Genomic DNA, 22,577 nt, shown 5'->3' with positions numbered 1-22,577 from the left:
GAGGGAAAAGAGAGAGGAGATCTAGATCTACATTTCTACCAATCATATCCATCTCTTTGTGAGTGGAACTCTCTAGATCTTGATCTTGGTGTTCTTTGTGAATTCCTTTGTTCTTCCTCTCTTATTCCCCAATAGCTTTTGTAGCTTTGTTGGAATTTGAGAGAGAAGGACTTGAGCATCTTTGTGGTGTTCTTGCCATTGCATTTGGTGCATCGGTTTGAGTTCTCCACAGTGATTCGTGGTGGTGAAAATAAGAAGGTTGTTACTCTTGGGTTCTTGGAACCCTAGACGGATTCTAGGCCTTTGTGGTGATTTGTTGGGAGCCTCCAATTAAGTTGTGGATGTGTGCCCCAATCTTTGTGTAAGGCCCGGTTTCTGCCTCGAAGGAAATCCCTTAGTGGAACCGTGACCTAGGCCTTTGTGGCGAGGGTCACCAGGCGCCTTCGTGGCGTTCGGTGTGTGGTGTGAGTACCGCATATTGGGGTGAGGCCTTTGTGGCGTTGGTGTGCATCGAGCAACCACACCTCAAGGTGAGCCTCTTGTGGCGTTCGGGAGCACTAAGCAACCGCACCTCTCCACCAGAGATTAGCACTCGCAAGAGTGTGAACTCCGGGATAAATCATCGTCTCCCGCGTGCCTCGGTTATCTCTATACCCGAGCTCTTTACTTATGCACTTTACCTTGTGATAGCCATCGTGCTTGAAGTTATCTATATCTTGCTATCACATACTTGCTTGTATTGCTTAGCATAAGTTGTTGGTGCACATAGGTGAACCATTGCTTAGAATAAGTTGTTGGTGCACATAGGTGAACAGTAGTTTATAGGCTTTGGGCTTGACAAAGTAAACGCTAGTTTTATTCCGCATTTGTTAAGCCCATCTCGTAAAAGTTTTAAATCGCCTATTCACCCCCCCTCTAGGCGACATCCATGTCCTTTCAACTACTCACATACGAAGGAAAATAACATCATCATGATTATATGAATGGAGTACAAGGGATCAAATAAGTACACGTTTAAAGCCTCACTAGGGGTTGGGATTACAATGATATGAAAGAGAATGTCGATGGTGAAGATGATGATGAAGCCTCCAAGATCCAAACAGCGATGGAGATGTGTTCACTATGTGAGTTCCCCCTCCAGATCTATTCTGGAGACGAGGTTTCTCTATTCTGTGTCGGCTCTGTAACTCTATTATGTGATCCAATCGTACGGGGTTAAATGGTTTGACATGACGAAGCCACCGACAGATGGCACGACCATCTGGTATGGGTGGAGATGGTTGTACCCACCGGCAGACCCAACTGTCCCTATGTCCGGGCACGCTTCCGGGCTTTCGGCCGGCGGCACAACTTATTTTGAACAAAGTTTGACCGGGCTTACAATGTTCCTAGGCTTGTTGAAAATCTTGAGTCCGCCATTGGTCCTACCACATGTCATTAAAGCCTTTGTGATCATCTCTTTGCCATTTTGACCTTTCTCTGACCCCTAGGTGTGTGGGTAAATGTTTGAAAGGTATTTATTGCCTTCAATAATAAGATTTATCCCAAAAGTGGTCTCTTTAATTTATTTCTTCATTAACCTCTTGATTTCCTGGATCCTGGTGAAACACGCATCAAATGTATGTGCGAGTGTAGTAAAATGCCAAAATCTTATTACTATATATGCAAAAGGTTAAAAAAACATTATGAAATTTGCACTGCTCATCAAATCCCTATAGTATGTTCCCTCCTCTCAACCGTATCCACTAGATTTCTCATCGACGGCATTGTAACACCCCGAAATTTTGTCTTCTTGATTTTCTTGACCCATTTAAGAGTTTCCATTTGACTTCCCTTGTCTTTTAAATTCTGAAACCATGACCAACATTTATAATTATTGTATTTTATCACTCCCACATTTGGTATTATTATGAGCTGATCCACTCTACCTTTTTCCAAAATTATTTCTTTTTTTCTATTTCAAGAAAACCTTCTATTTCTACCTTTACAAAGGAACCCTATTTTCTACAGCTTTGGAAATTCTACAAAAATTTGGGAATGTTCATATCACCAATATTTGAAATGAGAGGAACATTGAATAATCAAAGAGGAGGCAATATCGAGCTCCCCCTCGACCATCATCACATCAATAATCAAAGAGGAGGCAACAATTTGGCGGCTTGAAGGAGCAAAACACTTGAGTAACTTGATGTCGGGAGAGTTGCTAGTCCCATTCTCTTGTAACTCACGAAATACCTTCATCTCATGTTCTGTAAGTGTTGACCATTCGGCCCTTGCACACTCTTTTGATCCCTTAATTATTGAAAAAAAATATTTGTTGCACATTTAAATTACTTCATTGTCGATAGTGAATCCTCTTATGTTGTTGCCTCTCGCCTTTTTGGCATTGCTATTTCCATTCTTCCCCATGAATGATCAGTTATTACTTATTAGTCATTCCACTTGGAATACAATATTTTAGTCAGCACCGTGCTAATCCACGGAGCAGACCTAGGGGCTAATTTTGGTTTGAAATTAAGTTTGACTGATGACGCCAAGTTACAAAGCCCTCCAGCCTATCGTACTTTTGCACGATCTTTTACTCGACCCATAGAAATATGCCTCCTTTGCGAAATACCAGATCAAGAGATGGATGTGGTTAGGCAAGATTATTTTCGCAACAATTAGGTCCCACATGTCATACACTAAGCGATGCAAGATTCCCATAAAATTGCCAACTTGTGACTCACTCACTCCCATTCTGTTGAAGTAACATTAGGCAAGTTACCAAACAACACCATAACGCCGATTTATGGGAAGACATGCTGTGCAGGAACCATGAGAAGATCCCACCACGTTGTGGAGTGTCCACTCCAAACATGAAAAGCTGGCCTAAATAGCATAACACTGAACAATTGGGACAGAAAAAGTTTGAATCTCACCGACGAAAATTAGTCCCAGCACAAACCAATAAAATGAGGCCCAACAACCAGGCCCGACAGCGCACACTTCCTGGCGGCACCTACCTATAAGGCTGCTCATAGTGGGGAGTAACATAAGGTGGTGTCATGCATAAGTTACTAGTCTATGTTACTACCTTCATAGTGGAAAGTAACTTAGAGATGGTATCATGCAAAGTCTCATTTATTTGTTAGTAGACTCATTTTATCTTGGGGTGTGTGATGTTATGGTAACATAGCTAGTTACCACCTCCATCTCTTTCTTCATTTATTGCTATACCATGTCACCAAAATACCTTGAAATGTGTGATGGTACTACCTAAGTTACTCCCACTATGAGCAGTCTAACGCTTCCCACCGCAGCTTCCATGGAAGCAACGAGGCACCAGAAAATAACAAAAAAATAAAAAGGAGAGAGGAGAGCCACCCCCATCGCCTCGTCTCTCCTCTCCCCGCAGATCTTCCCCGTCGCCGGCCACCATGAACTCCTACTCCGGCGACCGATCCTCCTCCCGCCCCACCACCACCACCTCCTTCGACTCCTACAACTTCGACTTCGGCGCCAACTCCTCCCGCTCCTCCGCCTCCCGCCCCCTCCGCGACCAGCGCCCAGCCGCCGCCACCAACCCCTCGCCGAGGCCAGCCGCCACATGGTCACACCAGCCGCCCAAGTCCTCCTGGACCCACCAGCCGTCCCCCGCCGCCGCCGCCTCGGCGCTCGGATCCGGGCCCGTCTCCATGGTCGGCGACATCTCCGGCCGGAGCTGGGGCGCCACCGCGCCCTCCTCCGGCATCGGCCTCCCCCAGTCCAACAACCCCAACCTCTTCAGCGACCTCCTCGGCCCCGCGCTCGGCTCCACCCGCGCCCAGTCCAACGCGCCGCTCAGATCCCAGCCCTCCAGGCCGGCAGGCGCCAACCCTGGCACCAACAGCGCTCCCTTCTCGATGGGCGGCATGGCGAGCACGCTCCCGAAAACCACCGGGGCGCCCATGGCCTCAGCTGGCTACGGGGTTGGTGGCCGCCCGATGAAGCCCGTGGGCATGGCGTCGGCGTCGGCTGCCGCAGCTCAGCAGACCATGGGGCAGAAGAAGGATCCCTTCGGCTCCATCGATCCCTTCGCGGCCAAGCCTATGAATGCCGCAAAGCAGGCAGGCTCGGTCAAACCGGATCAGGGATTTGCCGCGTTCCAGGGCGCCGACGCCGGGTTCAGCGGTTTCCAGAGCGCCAGCGCTGGATTCAGTAGCTTCCAGAGTACCCCGAAGCCTTCCAGTGTCACACCTCCTCCACCTGCACCCGCTCCGGCGCCTGCTGCGGCGGCGAACTCTGGCATAGATCATTTTGACACGCTGTTCCCTTCATCTGCACCAGCTGCGAGTAATGGTGGTGGTGACATGTTTGGTGAGATGGATGACTGGGTGGACGTGGAGTCCGACTATGTTGCTGGTGGTGACAGCGGTGGCACAACCACGGAGCTGGACGGGCTACCAGCACCACCGTCCGGGTTGACGGCATCTGCTGCCAAGGCAAAGGGAATGGACAATTACAAGGGTGGGCAGTATGCTGATGCTATCAAATGGCTGTCCTGGGCTGTTTTGCTCATTGAGAAGACTGGCAAAAATGCCGGCATTGCAGAGGTGTTATCGTCAAGGGCCTCGTCTTACAAGGAGGTTGGCGAGTACAAGAAGGCTATTGCCGACTGTTCCAAGGTATCCCATTGTCTCTCTAATGTACTTGTTAACCCGTATCTACTGGGAGGCCTCCCCTGTGTTATTTATGCTGGTTTTTATGTACTGTGCAGGTGCTAGAGCAAGATAAGGAGAATGTGTCTGTGCTAGTGCAGCGGGCTCTCCTGTATGAGAGCAGCGAGAAATACAGGCTTGGGGCAGACGACCTGCGTTTGGTTCTCAAGATTGACCCCAGTAATAGGCTCGCCAGGAGTATGATTCATCGGTTGAACAAAATGGCTGACTAGGGATTTTTCTTCAAGTTCCCTTATGTACTATCACTGTAATCCATCCCTGACATGGAAACTGTGAGTTACTTCATATTGTTTTTACTACTATACTTGTCGCTTTGGGGGAATCATTTGCAACTCTGTTGTTATGAAGCACATCATGACATCGTTACACAGTATATTCTTTGATTGCTATTGTATGATCATATATTGTATTAAACTTATTTCAAGAGTTTATATGTTGATATGAAGCCTTCATTAAGTTCCAGCTTTTTCCATGGTAGTAACATCAAGCTATTGCTATGACCTTGCTATTGGAGACGCATATCTTTTGCATAAATGGTGGCATTATTTGAGACCTTTTGAATTTGCCTGTTCTTTATGTCAATATATTCTCAAGCATTTGTATGTTCAATTAACATTTCTCAAGCCTTGGGTCTTAACGTGAGGCTTAAATAGAACATATAGGTTCTGAGAACATTGTATTTTTGGCATCATCTATATGCTTGTAAGATGTGAATGCTGCTTCCTCTATGAATTGTATATGTAGAAGTGTACCTTGATAGTTGTAGTGTTACAAATTTTGAACGCTTGTGCATAACTGATAGTTGTCTAGTTATAACGAGTTTCTATTGCTAGTATTATCCCGATCTCCAGAGAGTGTGAAATTATGATTTTGACCAAAATATATTCTGCATAAAGGATCAAGTTAGCTTTCATATTTGAAGATCATTGTGTCAGTCACATACATGCCAATAGCAAATATTGTATGGTGTTATTTTTGTGATGAAATGGTTGTTTTGCAGTCGACGAACATTTATTGTTGACTTCTTCTCATGGGCTAGGGAAAGGCCTTTTCTGCTAACTCCAGGGTAGATGTACTCCTGCTAACCAAGGATGTCGAAATTCCGTGCTATGCCAATAGTATGTTGCCCAAAAATTTGTTAGGAAGGAGGCTATTGACAAGTTTTTCTTTTATGACTATAACTAGAAGCAGGGAGAGCTCTCAACATTTTATTTTTGTAGGTACTAGTTTTGCTAATTAAGCTTGCTGTTTGTATCACTTGACATGGTCTTCAGCACAATTAGTGAACTAAACCTGGTGATATTCCCCGCGGGCGTTATTGGCAGTACTACCAGAATTGCTGGCATGCTACCTCAGTTATAATTTTGACTTTAGCTTCATTAGACTGACATGTGGCCCGCCTATGCATATATCAAACTAATCCATTGCATTAAGCTTGGTGATAGTGATAGTGTCAGCTTGTTGGACCTTCTTTCAATACTACCTATGTCCATAAAAGGATGTCGCAAATTTGTTTAAATTTAGATGTATCTAGGCACTCTTTAGCATATAGAATTATGGATACATGTGAATTTAGACAAATCTTCGACATCCTCTTATGGACAGAGGGAGTAGTTGTAGTTAATTGGGGACTCAACAGTTATTACTGTCGTATAGCTCTTCTGGCTCTTTAGGTATTTCTTTGTCACTATTGATATACAAGAACATCTAAATTACTCCCTCCGTGGATTTCGACAAATCTCAGATAACCTTGGCGGGAAGGAGGGAGTACTTAATCATCAGAATAACAGTGGAGGATTACGTTTGAATTACTTACCCAGAAGAAGAGAGAGAAGGAGTACTTCTGAGTTAATATCCTGTAGATTGAAGTGATTAAACACTATTTCGACTAGTGATGTCCTTGTTGCGTATCACCGCTGATCTCATTAGTCTGTAACAAAGTGATTTCTTGCATTCGTGGTCTTCAATACTGCATCACAACGATGATTGAACCCCGGACGATCTTCAGTTTGTACTTTGTAGAAGTACACATGTTAACCTCTTGTGACAGTTCGGTTCACCGTTGTGTGCTGCACTTCTTCGGGCTTGGGCAGTAATAGCATTCCCAGCCGTTGGGCTACCTGGGACGAAATCCAGCGCTATTTAGCGTCGGATTGGAAGAAATTTTGGCCCGGGGAGCGTCGAAGTTCCAGCCGTCTTCCTGGTAGACACATCCGGGGTTCGCCTTTTTTTTAGAGAAAAACGTTCCTGGATTGACAAATTTCATGCGTAATTCGGTGACTTTGACCACTTTTGCCAACATGTGGCTTATTTTTACAAATAAACGTTACAGTTTAACAAAACAAGACAAGTTTCCAAACAAATCAAATGGAAACTAGTTGGTGTTGCCTCGAAGCGTCCATAAGTGCTCCACCAGATCATCCTGTAGCTGTTGATGCATTGTGGAGTCTCGAATCTCCTGACGCATAGAGATGAATGCAGCCCACGATGCCGGCACCTGGTGGTTAGGCTGTGCAAGAGGATCCTCTGTGTCATATGGTGCAACTTGTTCGCTCAGAGGGACCGGATGCTTCCGCTCATCCTCGATAATCATGTTGTGTAAGCACACACAACAGTTCATCACCTCTCACAGCTGATCTTTCGACCAAGTCAAAGCGGGGAACCGGACTACAGCAAATCTCTGGACACCAAATGCACGCTCGACATCCTTTCGGCAAGCTTCTTGTTCCTTGGCAAACTGCTGCTCCTTCGGAAGACCGGGGTTTGAGATAGTCTTCACAAATGTTGCCCACTTTGGATAGATACCGTCTGCAAGATAGTATTCCTTGTTGTACTGCCGGCCATTGATCACAAAGTTAACCGGGGGAGCATGACCCTCAACAAGCTTGGAGATGACCAGCGAGCACTGCAAAACGTTGATGTCGTTGTTGGGCCAGGCAGTTGGACGAACACCTGCCGGGCGTGTCGACGAGGAGCGATGCGAGGGAGCTGCCCGGCGGCGGAAAATAGGCAGAGGGTACGACAGGCGGCGGAATATAGGCTGCTGGGTGGGTAACGGCGGAGTTGGGGCAACCCGCCGGCGGATTGGCGAGGGGTGGTGCCGGCGGCGAGAGAGCAAAGGGAGGGGAGGAGGGATTTGCGTCGACAAAGTGATGGGGTTCGTCTGTTCTCTCGCCGACAGAGCGGGCCCGTCCCCGCTTTTCTCTTATCCGGAGTCCCGAGCGCTCCCCGGGGAGCCGGGATGGTTTGGGCTCTAATCCGGAAGGATAAAAGGCCTAATCCGGGAGAAATCGAGTAGCCGGGGGCGCGATTGAGCCTTTTTCATCCATCCCAATGACAAAAAAGATGTTCTGTGGGCCTCGGGGAGACGGCTGGAGATGCTCTAATGCATGGGGGTGAAGACCTGGCCCCGTGCGCATATGTCCACGAAAGCTATGTTGGGTCTCCAGCTTGGCAGTTGATAGCGTTGATCTTGGTGGTTCTGAATTCTTATCTCGATTTCTGTCACAAGGTTTTCGTTCCTGAAGACCATAAAACACTTGACGACATGCGTTGTTCGTTTCTAATGTATTTTGTACACAAAGCCAAGATGAGAACTCTGACGGTGAAGAAGCAGAGGACAGATTAGAACCGTTTTTGGATTGACGCTGTTGGCCGGAGATAGAGTACTACCAACCCGGTTCTCTTATCCAAAGCATTAACAGTTTGACTCGCAAGAGTTGTTGCCATGGTGAACCGGTAAACCACATGCCGTGCGCGTTCTTGACATTGCGAACCCATGAGACCAGCACATCTGGCTCAGCCGACGCGACGTGACATCCAGGAATCATTCACATTCCAGGATTAGCTAGCTGCCTCGTGTCGTGCCGTGACCACATTACCACGAGCCGAGGGCTTTTGACCAGCATGCATGATACGGTTCGGTGCGGACCAGATCATACTGCTCCCTCTCCTAGATTCCGAATCCGATAGCCTTTGTCGGTGCTGGGGCGGGCCTAAACTATGGTCGTTTAGCCGGTAGGAACGGCAACGAGATGGAGACGTGGAGTTCGGTCACCACGCCGACGCCGGCCGGAGTGTGAGCTTAGCGCAGCAGTGAGCGAAGCCGAGCTCTTGTTCAGGGCAGACATCTGGGCGATCACGCTAGGCTCTTGGCCGGCCACTTTCCTCGGACGAAAACCGGCCAACTACGATGATGCTTGTCACGCTCCGGTCGAGTTGGCGCAACACGGAGAACCAGAGAGCACAGGCATCTTGATTATACCCCTTTTAATACGAACCATGAGAGAGCCATACGTTTCTTCTTTGCTTAACCTCGTGTATAACTGAGTCTACGAAAGAGGTTTAAGCATGGGAATTTTCACCGGACAAAAACATGTAAAAATGTCAAAATATCCGAAATAAAAATTTGGCATGTATATCTCGAAATTCTGTGTGTGCACCACAAGTTTCGTGGGAAAACGACATTTTACTATGCCTTATGTAAAAAGATTTAAAAAAAGTCTCGCGAGATGCTTGTTTCCAGCACCAAATTTTTTTTAAAAAAAATGAGTGGAAACATATCGGTTGTCCTTGAAACGATTTTGTGATGCAAATTTTTTCATTGTTTTTCTGAAAATTTAACCACTTCTAAAATTAATTTCAAAATTTGGGAGCACATGCTTCCGGGTGCCAAAACGCATCTTCCGGGCATGGACCATATGTTCAAATTTCTATGGAACCGATGCACCGTGAATCTGATCCATAGAAATTTAGGTGACGCCATTTGCTTTTGGGTTCAAAGGCAATCCATAGGAAACACATGCATCATACAATCCAAGCGACCGTTCTTATACTTTTTCTAGTGTTTTACAATCCTATGTTTTTCATGGGTAAACCTTTGCGATTTCTTTGTTCTTTTATTCTTGTGTTTCTCACTCCTACGTTCCAAAGTTTTCCTCAACCCACAAAATCTAACATGGATAGTCAGTTTTTTCCATGTTTTACAATTCTATGTTTTTCACGGGCAAACCCGTGCGATTCCTTTGTGTTTTTCTATTCTCGTGTTTTTCACTCCTACGTTCCAAAGAGCCACTCAACCCACAAAACCTAACAAGAATAGTTAAATATCCCCCACAGTAGAACCGACACGGGCAGGGAGGCACCACTGCGCTCCCACCACCTGGCCACTACCCAATGCACTAACGAAGAAGGGGGGGGGGGGTGGGTGTTAGACTATCGAGTATCTTGTTTTGAAAATAAAAGTAGGTATCAAAAAAATCAAACAAATTTACATATAATTGCATGTACATATAAAACCAAAATCAATGCTTGCATCCTATGTTTAGTACTATTCCAAAAGTACCACATTACTATCTCCGTTCCAATGTTAATAAAAGTTATAAATTTAGTAAAAAAAAATCATAAGCCTGAGTACGTATATATTTTCTGCAAGTAAACATTGTTTAACACACTTCAGTCCAAATAAATACCATGTCGCTCACGAGCTAGGCGTGCACTAGGCGCTCCCTTTCTACTCTGCCCATCAATGCTCACGATTATTACACGCACGAAATACCGATGAATATTCCTCCTCACAAGCAAGCACCTTCTTGCGCAAAGAGAAACTGAAAAAGATGAGGGCAACTAGCTAGTGGAGAGGGGAGCACTAGGATCCAGTGATCCACACCATTTCCTTCCTTCAAACCAGAAAAAATCAACCTAAAAAACCTCCAGCATTTTCGCAATCTAAATCCTCAAAACAAAAGAAATCGAGGAACAAAAAAGTAGAGTAGAATCTGAGAGGGTGAAGTGCCCTGCCCTGGCCCTGGCCCGGACAGGCAGGCAGAGCCCTATTTTACTTCACCACGGCCCTTTCTCTTGTGTGGCCTCCGTCTCCTGTTATCCCTTCTTCCTCCTCCCCGTCTCCTGCTTGAGCCCGGGCCGACCCCCCTGCCGCCGGCCGCCGCGCCGCCGATGAGATTGGCCGCCGCCGCGGCAGCGCCATGCAGCCCCCGACGGCCGCTGTGACCGCCGGTACGCCCCCCGACCCCGACACCTCCTCCCGGAACCCGCTAGGTTTGGGGCCTCCGGAGCCTGACGTTTTATTTTGGGTTCTGTTCTGTTCCTCGTGTGCTGCGTGTGCGCAGCGTCGTCGCTGGACTGCGTGAGCTCCTGCAGGTCCCCCTCCTGGAAGCGGGGCGGCGGGGGCGGGAGGCCCTACGAATGCAGCGTGCTCTCCTGCGCCTGGAACGCGCCGCGCGCGCTCACCGGCGCGCTCGCAAGCACCGCGCAGTGCTCCTCCTGTAGCCACGCCGAAGGACTGGGCGCAGGTAGGCGGCGAGGGCGGCCGCGACAGAGTAGCAGCATCAGCAACAACACGGTGAGTTGCTTCCTGCCCGTTTAGAGATTCTGCCCTGTACCTGTGATGTTGATACGATTTTGGAGTATTTGTGCTAGTACTTACTCTAGGTCTAACAACTTAGTGGGGATGGGGTGCTTATTACTAGTGTGTTGCCCCATTTTGGTGGAGTTAGTGAAACTGCTCTAGCCTCTAGGTGCGAAATATCAAAACCGTCAGATATGTGTTGGTATAAAGTTGATGCCTCTGGCACTTAGGTCAGGGGCCATCGTGAAGTACCTCGTTGTAAGGAAAACCTACATTTGTATGACATGATATCTCCTTACGTGTTCCCGTTATTACGTATATCCGTATATGTTCCGCCAACAAATACATCTAGTACAAATTTCTGTTGAATATATTCAAAAATGAATTGCCTATGGACATATGTGTTCTGTAATCATTAATCACCCTATCCAGATCACCTCTCTTAAGATAACATATCACTAATGTTTTTAAGACGACATATTAGTAGTATTTTAAGATGCCATTATGATTTTTTTTTTGAAATATACTGGTTACTTTTATGTGGTCAAACTGAGTACTTTTGTGTTTTAGGTGATTAAGTTTGATTGCACATGTTTTCTTAAATGTGGTAAATCTGGTAACGGAGGGAGGGGGTTGGTATTCCTTAGAGCAATGGGGCTAATATCTTGTTTCATTTACACCATAATGAAAGCATGAAATTCACCTGAGCCAGTGGAAAAGTACATATATCGAGAAGCTAAGACGCATGTCTATCCAGAAGAGCATGTTCTTAGCTACCGCAAACTACAGGTGCATTATCCTGACACTGGATGAACGATCAGTGCAGTGACGGATCTAGGTTTATAGTATTGGGAGTGCCACAAGTTATATGAACATCACAACTTCAATACTCCCTCAGGTTCAAAATAATTGCCTAAAAATGGATGTATCTACACACTAAAACATGTCTAGAATTGTAGATACTCCTACATCTATTTTTGGGCAATTATTTTGAACTAGAGGGAGTACATTTACTCAATATTTGTGAAGATTACATACCGATAGTATATTTTAGTGTAATTACTATCACAATTCCAACAAATAGTGTTAAATTATGTAAATACCTAGTGTATTATACTATTTTGGTGTAGACTATTTTGCATTTTTGGAGGGGGTTCCATGGGCCATGACACCCCCCACTAGATACGTCTCTGTAACAGTGGTGCTACTAATCACGAAATAGTTAATTTTGCGAGTTTCTAGCATCTCACACCGAAAGTTGGTCACTGTGTACATTGGTTACATCTGAAATGTTGTAATGATTTCAGTTAGTGCACACCACCTGGGGAGAAGACATCAACAATGGAAAGCTGGGTCATGGTTCATCGGCTAGTTTTGTTTCCTCTGGAGAAAAGTTCAGATCTTGGTCAACCCGTGTGAATTCTGCGTGGAGGGTTTCCTGCCATTCGTCATCTGATCAGTTCAGCCTTGTTTCTCCAGAAACGTTGTGGGAGGTGTGTCATTCAACCACAAAGCTCAATACTCTTTGCTCAATTTTGGTGCATATTTAGCTTATACTACTCGTGCTCACCAAGGATTACGAGTCGAGGAGTCGAGCCGAGTCGTTGGGGGTACCGACTCATAGACTAGTCGACATGTACTTCAGCAGTAGCTAGTACAAAGTAGTGCTCACATGCCTCTTATTATAAACCAGCTGAAGATGAACTATTAATTGTTTTGCTCTATCATCATTTTAGTTTGCTCACTGCTTTATGACCATTTCATGATCAGATGTTAACAGTTAGAATATTTGCAATCTCTACATACCAATTAACTCAAGGAAGTCAACAGTCGTTTCATGCCTGGGTGTAACACCACATGTTCTTCCTTGTTACACTTCATAATATTTAACAAAAGGAAGCAAGGACTTCTTCAGATTTCTTGGTTTTTGTTCAAAGCAAGATTGAATTTGTCTATTGCATGTTATAATTATTAATACTATTACATGACAGAGTCTCAGACCAGCTATCTCATACCTTCAACCAGAAGAACTGAACTTTGTACATGACGCTCTTAAGGTAATCTATATTTGATAGTGTTCTTCCACGTGGCTTCCAAATACTCTTCTAGTACTGACTCCTCTGGGAGGGCATCAGGAGGCTGCATCATTATAGCTTATGGTCTTATGCAGTTAGCATATGAAGCACATAATGGGCAGAAACGCCGGAGTGGCGAACCCTTCATCATTCATCCCGTTGAAGTTGCTCGCATTCTTGGAGAGCACGTGAGTAGTAGTATATCATTGAAACTGTAATGACTTATTTTCTCAAGTATCCCTTGTATGAACATAATGAAGTTAGGTTTTACTGTGCTCCATGGATATAACTAGGAACTTGACTGGGAATCAATTGCTGCTGGTTTATTGCATGACACTGTTGAAGATACTGACATGGTTACTTTCGAAACAATACAAAATGAGTTTGGGGCAACAGTACGCCGTATTGTTGAAGGGGAAACAAAGGTATACTTTTATCTCACATTTTCATGTTTTCTAATTGTGTGCTATAACTGTAAAACTTACACGATTTAGGTATATTGACTTCAAGGGAATCATAAACCTGTTTATGAAAAATACAGGTGTCTAAGCTAGGTAAACTTCAATGCAAAAATGAGGGTAGTTCAAAACAAGATGTCAAAGCTGAAGACTTAAGACAGATGTTTCTTGCAATGACAGAAGAGGTATTTTCCCGAGATATACTGTTTAATTGCCAGCAGTTTTAAAGTATTTAGTACCCCCTCTGTCCCAAGATGTAAGGCGCCCAAGAATTAGTTAATAGTCAAATCTTATTAACTTTGACCAAATATTTAGGAAAAAAGTATCTACATCTACAATATTGAATGGACAACAACAACATCAACAACATCAAACCCTTTTTCCCAAACAATATTGAACGGACACGTTAAGAAAATATACTTTATGGTGAATCTATTGATATCGATTCAGTATTGTAATTGTTCATATTTTTGTGTATAAACTTGATCAAACTTTGAAAACGTTGACTTTTGAGTAATTCTTAGACGCCTTACATTTTGGGACGGAGGGAGTAGTTTCCTAACAAATGAATGAACAATCTTCTGCAGGTTCGTGTTATCATTGTGAAACTGGCAGACAGGTTGCATAACATGCGTACTCTTACACATATGCCTCCGCACAAGCAGGTAAGTTCTTATTTCCATTGGTATAAGATCTAGCTATAACTCAGTTTCACCTTATTGTAAGGACTGCTCTTTCCAGTATGCGATAGCCATGGAGACGCTGCAGGTCTTTGCACCCCTAGCAAAACTGCTTGGGATGTATCAAATAAAGGTACGTGATGCGTACTCTTACACGATAGCCATTATTTGTGCATTCTATAAGATAATTTCATTATGATAATGCTTCTTTTATGGCGGAAGGATATCTAGTGTTATAGCCTATGATCTGATACCATGAACCCATCAGTTATGGGGCGATGGATCTAAAAGGGTAGGCCATAATCAACTCACTGATTTGCATCACCTCACCTGGAACATTCGGTTTTTGTCCCTTTAAAGTATCTCATCCTTGCAATCTCACCTCAACTCTGCCTCCCCATTCATCCAGAATCCCCATCCACGTCCCATTCGAGTTCTGGAATAACTAACATAAGTGCCTAACTGGAAATTTATAGATGCGCTAGTAAATAGTTTTGTATTGGGAAAAGGGGCACATATAATACCTTAAGCTACAGAGATATTTGGAGCAAACAGAAGGAAGAAATCAGGACCAATGGTGTTGAAAATACTTGCCGAAGATGCTTTGATAAAGGCAGGGTGTTTTCTGCATGTCCGCCAATAAGGGACTGAACATCACCAGGATATAATCCTGTTGCTACATGCAAGATCAAATGGCCCATGTGCCATGTATACAATTGTATAACTTAAGGCCTCATATCACTAGGAATGTTCTCTTACAGATGTGTTGTTTCTGAGCAGTGCATTCTACTTTGCTTGTTACCAATGTCTCTTGCAGTAGGCCTGCTATTTAAGAGATAGCAGCCTTCATGTTTGTCTATAAAACTGGAAGTTGGACAAGTGGTATAGTTTGATTATTGTGGTTATGAAAATTATCAAGCTAGTCTTAGCAACTGTATCTGTATGTACAACCTTGTTCTACCAAACATGATTTCAACCTCAATTTCTTACTTTCAAGAACATCAAGGGCTGTGACCTCCTATTTAATATGCCTTTGACTCTCTTGTGTTACACTTTCAAAAGTCATTCTGGAATTACTTGAAGGAAAATTCGATCCACGACATTTTGCTTTTACCTCTGTTGAATGCCAGATTTCACTTATTTCACCGCAAACTTGCTTATACACATGTCTTGGGGAGCTCTCTCTCTTGACCTTCAAGTTCAATTGCAAAACTGGGCATCCAGCTCCTTGATTCTTTTTTAAACCCGACCGTTTTTTCCTCTGACAGTGGTTTTTGGGGACTTCAAATGACTTACCGCCAAAGCTAAGGGACCAAACAAATGTGTTTCCCTTCATCTTTCTAATAAATCAGATGTTTATATAGGAGTATATTGTATAGTTTTAAAAAGTGTTCCCTTATGCTAATTCTTTTGATGTGGCATACTCCATGTAATGATATAATGTCTATGCTACAGTAGCCTGCTGATTCTTAACTTTTGTGGACTATTAGTTCGTTGGTTCGTCCATTTGATGACTAGCACTTACCATTGCAGTCTGAGTTAGAATATCTGTCCTTCATGTACATGAATCCTGGTGATTTTGCTGAACTAAGGAAAAGAGTTGAAGACATCTTCAAAGCCCATGAACAAGAATTGGAAGAGGTACTGTTTTGATATAGCACTAACATGTTTTTGCATGTAGAGGTGATGCTGTTTCTTTATTATTTTGAGATCTTCAATTCCAGGCAAATAGAATCTTAAAGGAAAAAATTGCTGAGGATCAATTTCTCGACCTTGTGAGTGTCGAAACAGAAGTGCGCTCTGTCTGCAAAGAAGTTTACAGGTAGAGCAGACATGCTATTCCATTAAGTTAAAATAAGTAATCTCTTTAGACTTGTCCTTGCCTCCTTGGTTAAGGTAAATCGGTTTTCTTACATGAGGATATTTAGACTGCAGAGTCTCCACTTTAATGCTATGTCTGCTTAGTGATGTATTTTTGGTAAGATGCTGATGTGCTCAGCTTATTTTCTTAATAATACTGATCAGTTCAGTTCAAATGAGGCATACTAGTGGCTGCGCAATTTCTTGGTTTAGATGTTATAAAGAAGAAAAAATAAACTGTTTTTGCAACTGTGTTGGATTACTGACAAAGCATCAGTTCACAATGTGTCACAGTTACAGTCCTTGCAGAATGCTGCATAATTATTTATTCATTGTTTTCTCATTTGCATTTTTGCAAAAAAAAAGTAGAACAATGTGTGGCTTTATTAGAAGGTATTTATTATGGCTGTAAGTTTGAAAATAGCAGTAAGTTTGTTTCTCTTATGGGTTGTTTATTATTTGGATAATCTTGCAGCATTTACAAAACCGCTCTCAAGTCCAAGAGTTCAATAAATGAGGTAAACCAGGTTGCTCAGGTACGATGTTCTCAATATCTTTACATGTGATTATTGATGCTCAGTTTTATCATTCTTATGGATGTCTTAAAAACATGTCTTTATATTATTGCTCAGCTGCGAATCATCATAAAACCGAAATCCTGCAATGGCGTTGGGCCACTCTGCACCTCACAACAGGTAATATTACATACCATGTATTAACTTGTTTATGCAGTTAATTTATCACTGACGTGCCAAGTATCTTTGATTCAATTCAGATATGCTACCATGCTCTTGGTCTTGTTCATGGCATATGGACACCTATACCTCAAGCCGTGAGTTATCTGCTTTATGTTATTCAATGTTGTTTTGACCTATGATGCATTTATCATTTTTCTAAAACTCAGCTATGTCGACAGGTTAAAGACTACATTGCAACTCCAAAGCCTAATGGCTATCAAAGTCTACATACTACAGTAATACCGTTTTTAAATGAGAGTATGTTTCATTTGGAAGTTCAGGTAATGTTGCCTATTTTCTGCGAAATTTAAACTAGAGAATTCAACCATAAGATTTATTTTAAGATATGAATAACTTTCCAACCGTATTTCAGATAAGAACAGAAGATATGGATCTGATAGCGGAAAGAGGCATTGCTGCACACTACAGTGGAAGAGGGGTAGTTTCCGGGCCTGTGCGTCCAGGAATATCTAGTGGAAGAAATTTAGATGGGAAAGTGATCTGTCTTAACAATACAGGCTTTGCTCTGAGGGTATATATTTTCTTACTTAGTATAGTGGCACTGATTTGTTGAAGCTTGCGCTTCACACTTTCTTATTATCTCACTTTATTTAAAAAGTCCTTAAGTGACTTGTCATCTTTTATAGATTGGTTGGCTCAATGCAATCCGTGAATGGCAAGAAGAGTTTGTTGGTAACATGAGCTCTAGGGAATTTGTGGATACTATCACCAGAGATCTTTTGGGAAGCCGTGTCTTTGTTTTTACACCTAAAGGCGAGGTAATTACTGAACTTGGAAGAGAAAATGTATTTTGCTTGGGTCGGTCACTTGGCTAACTATGTTTTCATTCTCAGATTAAAAATCTGCCTAAGGGGGCCACTGTGATCGATTATGCATATCTGATCCATACGGAAATTGGAAACAAAATGGTAGCAGCAAAGGTTAGTTATGGAGAAATTAATAGTACAACTAAACAAATAATCATATATAAGGGTGCTCATGTTCTTCTTTTCAGGTGAATGGTAATCTAGTTTCGCCAATCCATGCACTTGCGAACGCTGAAGTAGTGGAGATAATAACTTACGATGTCAGTATTTCTCACAGATTCCATGCTTTATTTTCCTAGTACTATTTTGGCATATTTAGCAACTTTTGATTTCATATTTGGTAGAAATAGGCTTACTAAGAAAACTTTGTGCTAACTGGAAGGCTGTGCTGAATATTAATTTCATACAATTGTGGTTCTGAAATTTTATTCCAGTGTATGACCATATAAGGCCTTGTTTGGTTTATCCCCTAGGCAGGTGGATTGGGGTGGATTGGGGTGGTATTGAGGGGTATTTTGACTTGTTGGGGATTTAAACCACCTCAATACACCCCAATCCCCCTCAAATTAGCTGAAACCGAACAAGCCCTAATTAAGAAGTTTGTCTCGTATTCTTCTTTCACTTGTAATTCAGCTACCAAATTGTTTACCTGCTACAGGAAAGCTATACTGCAGCAGTTGTATCGACGTACATATAGTATATCTTATATCTGGGCAAACTAGACTTATATGCTTTTTTTCTCTATTCCAGAAATTATCCAGTAAATATGCATTCCAGCGTCATCAGCAGTGGCTACAGCATGCAAAAACTCGCAGTGCTAGACACAAAATTATGAAAGTATGTCTCATCAATATTGATTTCTTACATGATTTGATGGCTGCAGTAACTAATCGTTTGCTTATCCAGTTCTTAAGGGAGCAAGCCGCTCTTTCTGCTGCTGAAATAACTGCGGAGGCAGTTAATAACTTTGTCGCTGATCTTGAAGATGAAAGTGACAGTGAGCCGTTAATTCCAGCCACACAAAATGAGGACTATAGATTCAATTGGCAGAAGATATTAAGTCCCAACAAGTTATCCTTTGCAAATAGAAATAGTGATGGTTTTTTACCTGTTAACAATGTTCACACTCCAAAGGTTAATGGGAAGCACAACAAAACTGTTAAGGAACTGGGCATAAAAATTAATGGCTCAACAATTCGGGGTGATAGCTCCACTGGGTTCATGCACCCTGGCATCTCTGCCTGTACGGAGGTTTTCGCTAGTTTGGATCATTGGAAATGTGGTAAAATTTCTTCCTGGCACAATACAGAAGGCAACTCTATCCAATGGCTTTGCATAGTGTGTGTTGATCGTAAAGGTATTACTCGTTTACTATCTAACTATTTTCTAAACTGAATATATAAGATTAATGTCTCTCTACCCTCAGAAATGTAATAGGAGTACTAAGGTTCACTGCAACTATGCTAATCTCAACTTTGTGCCCTTTATGCATAACTGTTTGCCATGTTCCTTAACCAGACTAATCTAATGTACATTCTGTCGCTTCCCTTGCTGTAGACGAACACATGAATTATTTGACACATCAGTTAACTTGTACCCCCTATGTTCAGTAAAATAAGCCATTTTCTTAAAGTCAAACAATGTAGAGTTTGACCAAGCTTATAGAGAAATCTATTGAGAATTATGATACTATATAGATATAATATGAAAATGTATGTCATGATGTATCTAATGACATTGATTTGGTATGTTAGATGTTGATATTTTTTCTAAAAAGTTGGTCAAAATTTACATAATTCGACTTTTGAAAAAAATTATACGCCTTATTTGATGGAACTGTGGTAATAGTATCTGTTTTCTTGCAACTTTCTTATGGTTCTAAGTTGTTGTTGAGCTTTCACTGCAAGCATTAGTAAAACCATTTCAATTAGTATTTTAAATGCACAGGGATGATGGCAGAAGTTACATCGGCGTTAACAGCCTGCGGAATTACCATATGTTCTTGTGTGGTAAGTGGACGGAGCTTCCCTCAATGATTTTAAATATTCATTTTTTCTGTGTACTCAAGTTAGTTATGAAGTAACAGCACACCATTTTTCCATGTAAGCTGTGCAATGTTTGACCATGTAAGCTGTGCATTACAGGCAGAAAGAGATAAACGAAGAGGAATGGGTGTGCTCTTGTTCCATGTTGAGGGCACTGATGAGAATGTGGTACACTCCCATCGCTGACTTGTATACATATTAGTGTTTGAGTTCTTTACAAGTGTATTCAACCTAAATCACAATGGCAGGTCAGCGCATGCTCCAGCGTTGAGATGATTCTTGGTGTTCTTGGATGGTCTGCTGGGTGTAGCTATAACCCGTTGGGTGTTCTTGAGTGCTAGTGCATTTCAAGCAATCGTGCTGCATAGTGCACCTTTATCTCCACCAAAAACCGAGACAATTTTGGAAGCACCAACGATGAACATGTCACTCGATGTTTTGGGAGCAGTCAGATCCGGATGATGAACAGGCAACCTTTGGGTTTGTCAAAGCAGGCAGAGTGGCAGCAGGGGGGAACTAGAACCAGATGGTACCATGCTTCATTCTGGAAGCGAAAGAGTGTACATAGCTGAGCGAGTAGTAGTATACTTTAGTGCAGGGATTGGCCGGGTTTATAAAAGAAGCCTTCAAAATAAAGGCTGTTGCCTTCTCTTTTTTTTTTTTTTTTGCCCTTCGATGGGTTGCATATATTAGTTGCGTACTCAAATGTGCAGCTAGAGTTTTGACCTGGAATGGCAGTGCCTCAAATTTTGCCCTCGTTATACTCATGAATATGTACTACTATGGTTGATGTGAACTCTTGAAGGTTTCGCTCTTTAGTCAGTAGGCTTGCATAAATAATAAAAGAACGATGAATGGGATGGTAATGATCAATATGAATCATATGATGGGAGAAAGAAAAGCAAGGCTAACAAGTGCAGCAACAATTCTGTTACTGTATGCATCAGGGAGGTCTTCTCGAGATAGCGGCCAGACTTCAGTCATAGCTTGCCAAAGCTGGTGGGCAACGCATAAACACATGAACCTAGTCTTCATCTTCCATATAACACACTGGACAAAGACTCAGTGTTGCCACTCCTCAGCCAAGTTGGCTTGTGTTGAAATAGCATTGCAACAGATCTTTCACGCCAGCATTTTCATTTTAGGTGGTACCTGGCAATTTCATATGCTCGTCCTGTTTGGCCTCCTTCCGTCAGGGCCGTGCACTCATGGCCCCTTGTTCTTGCCTCTGCATGCTTGCATTCAGACCTAAGCAAAATATGCCTCTTCTCTGAGTGTCAGGCTATGAAGTTCACTGTCGTTGCGGCTAGAAGTCTGAATTTTGAGTGTCTCCTTGATATCTTCTTGCACGGAATACTGCTACAGGCGTTCTGTGTTCCAAGAACCATCTGGCTCAAGAAATTCTGCCACCCAGCGATACCTACAGCGCCCTTGCGGTGATCGCGAGACGTGGTTGGCATCCTTGGGGATCCACTCACGCCAGGCGCTGATTTCTGCACCACTATCGACCTACCAGATTACCCCCTGTTTAAGCAGTTTGGGTCCGTACTCAATTGTGTGCCAGGTCGATGAACCAGTCCCCGTGAAGACCGTGTAGGGAAATATTAGGCTTTGAACAACTGGGCACAAAGTGTTTGGATACTGAATAAGCCTCCAAGCTTGGCGTGTAAGCAGTGCTTCGTTGAAGAGGCGCATGTCAAAGCCAACACTACCGTTGTTGGAGCTCCGCTGCCGGCCATGTTGCTCCTGGCCACCATTGAAAGCACCTCACTGCCCTTTTGGCACTCTACAGAGACATCTCTGCGACGAAAGTTGGTGACGGCCGCCGCACGCTGTTCTGGGCCTTCTGGCTTGACACCTGGATCGGCGGCGAGGCCATCTGCAGCAGGTGGCCGGTCCTCATGTCGCACGCCGTGCGGCCTGATGCCACGGTGCACTCGGTGCTCACCGTCGGCGTGCGCCAGTCCCTTGTGCCGCGGCTCACGGACGTGGACGAGCGGCAACTGCCCGCTCTCCTCGCTCTGGTGGACGGGGTTGTGCTCACTGCTGCCGTGGACACCCGCGTCTTGACGCGCTGCCGCAAAAAGCTGGGCGGGCTGGACGCCTCCGCCATGTACAATTGTACAAGCTGCGTTCGTGGGGCGGCGTGGATGCTCCCTCGCACGATTTCGTCTGGAAGAACTCGGCTCCCTCGAAAGTTCAGTTCTTTGCTTGGTTGCTGACCAAGGCCAGGGTTCAGTCCAGGGCAGCGTTGCTGCGCAAGACAATCCTCACCGCGGCGGAGGCCGGTTGCCCCATCTGTCATGATCCTCTTGAGACAGCCAACCACATCTTCTTCGACTGTTCCTTCGCGCGGCGTTTCTGGACCGTGGTTGGTTTCAGCTTTCCCCTCGACGCCGACGTCCGGCTCCTGCATGAGTATGCCGCGCCCGCTGCGGTCCCCGCCGACTCGGCGGTCACCTTTGTTAGGACAATATGCTTGATGTATTATCAGGGAGCCAAAGCCATAATATATAGTACATGTACAGGTGCACATATGCAGAAAGCCCCCTAACATATGAGGAAACTACAATAGACAGATATACATCTAACACCCCTCTCAAACTCATGGTGGATCCACAACACTGAGTTTGGAGAGTAAGAAATCATGCTGCGCTCGAGTCTGTGCCTTTGTAAAGAAATCCGCCAACTGCAAATCTGAAGGCACATAATGAACCGCAACAACATCATCCTGTACCTGTGCACGTGTGTAAAAAGCATCAACACCGATATGCTTGGTCAGCTCATGCTTGACCGGATCACGTGCAATACTGATAGCACATGTACTG

The 22,577-nt window shown here is 43.8% G+C and overlaps 2 protein-coding genes across 3 annotated transcripts; both read left to right on the top strand.

Annotated features, from left to right (window-relative positions):
- Nucleotides 1-3,297: 3,297 nt before the first annotated feature.
- Nucleotides 3,298-5,156, top strand: LOC127331576 (uncharacterized). Its single transcript, XM_051357749.2, has 2 exons — nt 3,298-4,646; nt 4,739-5,156. Exons 1-2 carry the CDS (start codon nt 3,420-3,422, stop codon nt 4,910-4,912), a joined length of 1,401 nt encoding a protein of 466 aa, XP_051213709.1. The 5' UTR covers nt 3,298-3,419; the 3' UTR covers nt 4,913-5,156.
- A 5,381-nt stretch (nt 5,157-10,537) lies between these two features.
- Nucleotides 10,538-20,545, top strand: LOC127331577 (putative GTP diphosphokinase RSH1, chloroplastic). 2 transcript variants are annotated; one of them, XM_051357750.2, is made up of 24 exons: nt 10,544-10,715; nt 10,829-11,061; nt 12,375-12,560; nt 13,059-13,124; nt 13,238-13,330; nt 13,436-13,567; nt 13,684-13,785; nt 14,188-14,265; nt 14,342-14,413; nt 15,814-15,921; nt 16,005-16,102; nt 16,616-16,676; nt 16,773-16,835; nt 16,916-16,972; nt 17,057-17,158; nt 17,251-17,409; nt 17,525-17,656; nt 17,732-17,818; nt 17,893-17,964; nt 18,455-18,541; nt 18,611-19,061; nt 19,652-19,713; nt 19,849-19,917; nt 19,998-20,545. In XM_051357750.2, exons 1-24 carry the CDS (start codon nt 10,685-10,687, stop codon nt 20,088-20,090), a joined length of 2,694 nt encoding a protein of 897 aa, XP_051213710.1. In that variant the 5' UTR covers nt 10,544-10,684; the 3' UTR covers nt 20,091-20,545. The 2 variants fall into 2 exon arrangements, with proteins under 2 accessions (XP_071675248.1, XP_051213710.1); XM_071819147.1 differs by lacking the exons at nt 19,849-19,917; nt 19,998-20,545 and having other exon boundaries at nt 10,538-10,715; nt 19,636-19,713.
- Nucleotides 20,546-22,577: the final 2,032 nt, after the last annotated feature.

Source organism: Lolium perenne, chromosome 4 (genome assembly GCF_019359855.2).
Source record: "Lolium perenne isolate Kyuss_39 chromosome 4, Kyuss_2.0, whole genome shotgun sequence".
NCBI classification, from domain to species: Eukaryota; Viridiplantae; Streptophyta; class Magnoliopsida; order Poales; family Poaceae; genus Lolium; species Lolium perenne.
Note: the sequence above shows the minus strand (reverse complement) of the source record. Positions and strands in the feature narration are given on the sequence as shown.

Excerpts from the sequence above, each read along its gene's own strand:
- LOC127331576 (XM_051357749.2), top strand. The coding sequence starts at position 3,420 with ATGAACTCCTACTCCGGCGACCGATCCTCCTCCCGCCCCACCACCACC. Across the intron at positions 4,647-4,738 it reads CTATTGCCGACTGTTCCAAG|GTGCTAGAGCAAGATAAGGA; the intron begins GTATCCCATTGT and ends TGTACTGTGCAG.
- LOC127331577 (XM_051357750.2), top strand. The coding sequence starts at position 10,685 with ATGCAGCCCCCGACGGCCGCTGTGACCGCCG. Across the intron at positions 16,103-16,615 it reads GTCTGCAAAGAAGTTTACAG|CATTTACAAAACCGCTCTCA; the intron begins GTAGAGCAGACA and ends ATAATCTTGCAG. Across the intron at positions 19,918-19,997 it reads AGGGCACTGATGAGAATGTG|GTCAGCGCATGCTCCAGCGT; the intron begins GTACACTCCCAT and ends TCACAATGGCAG.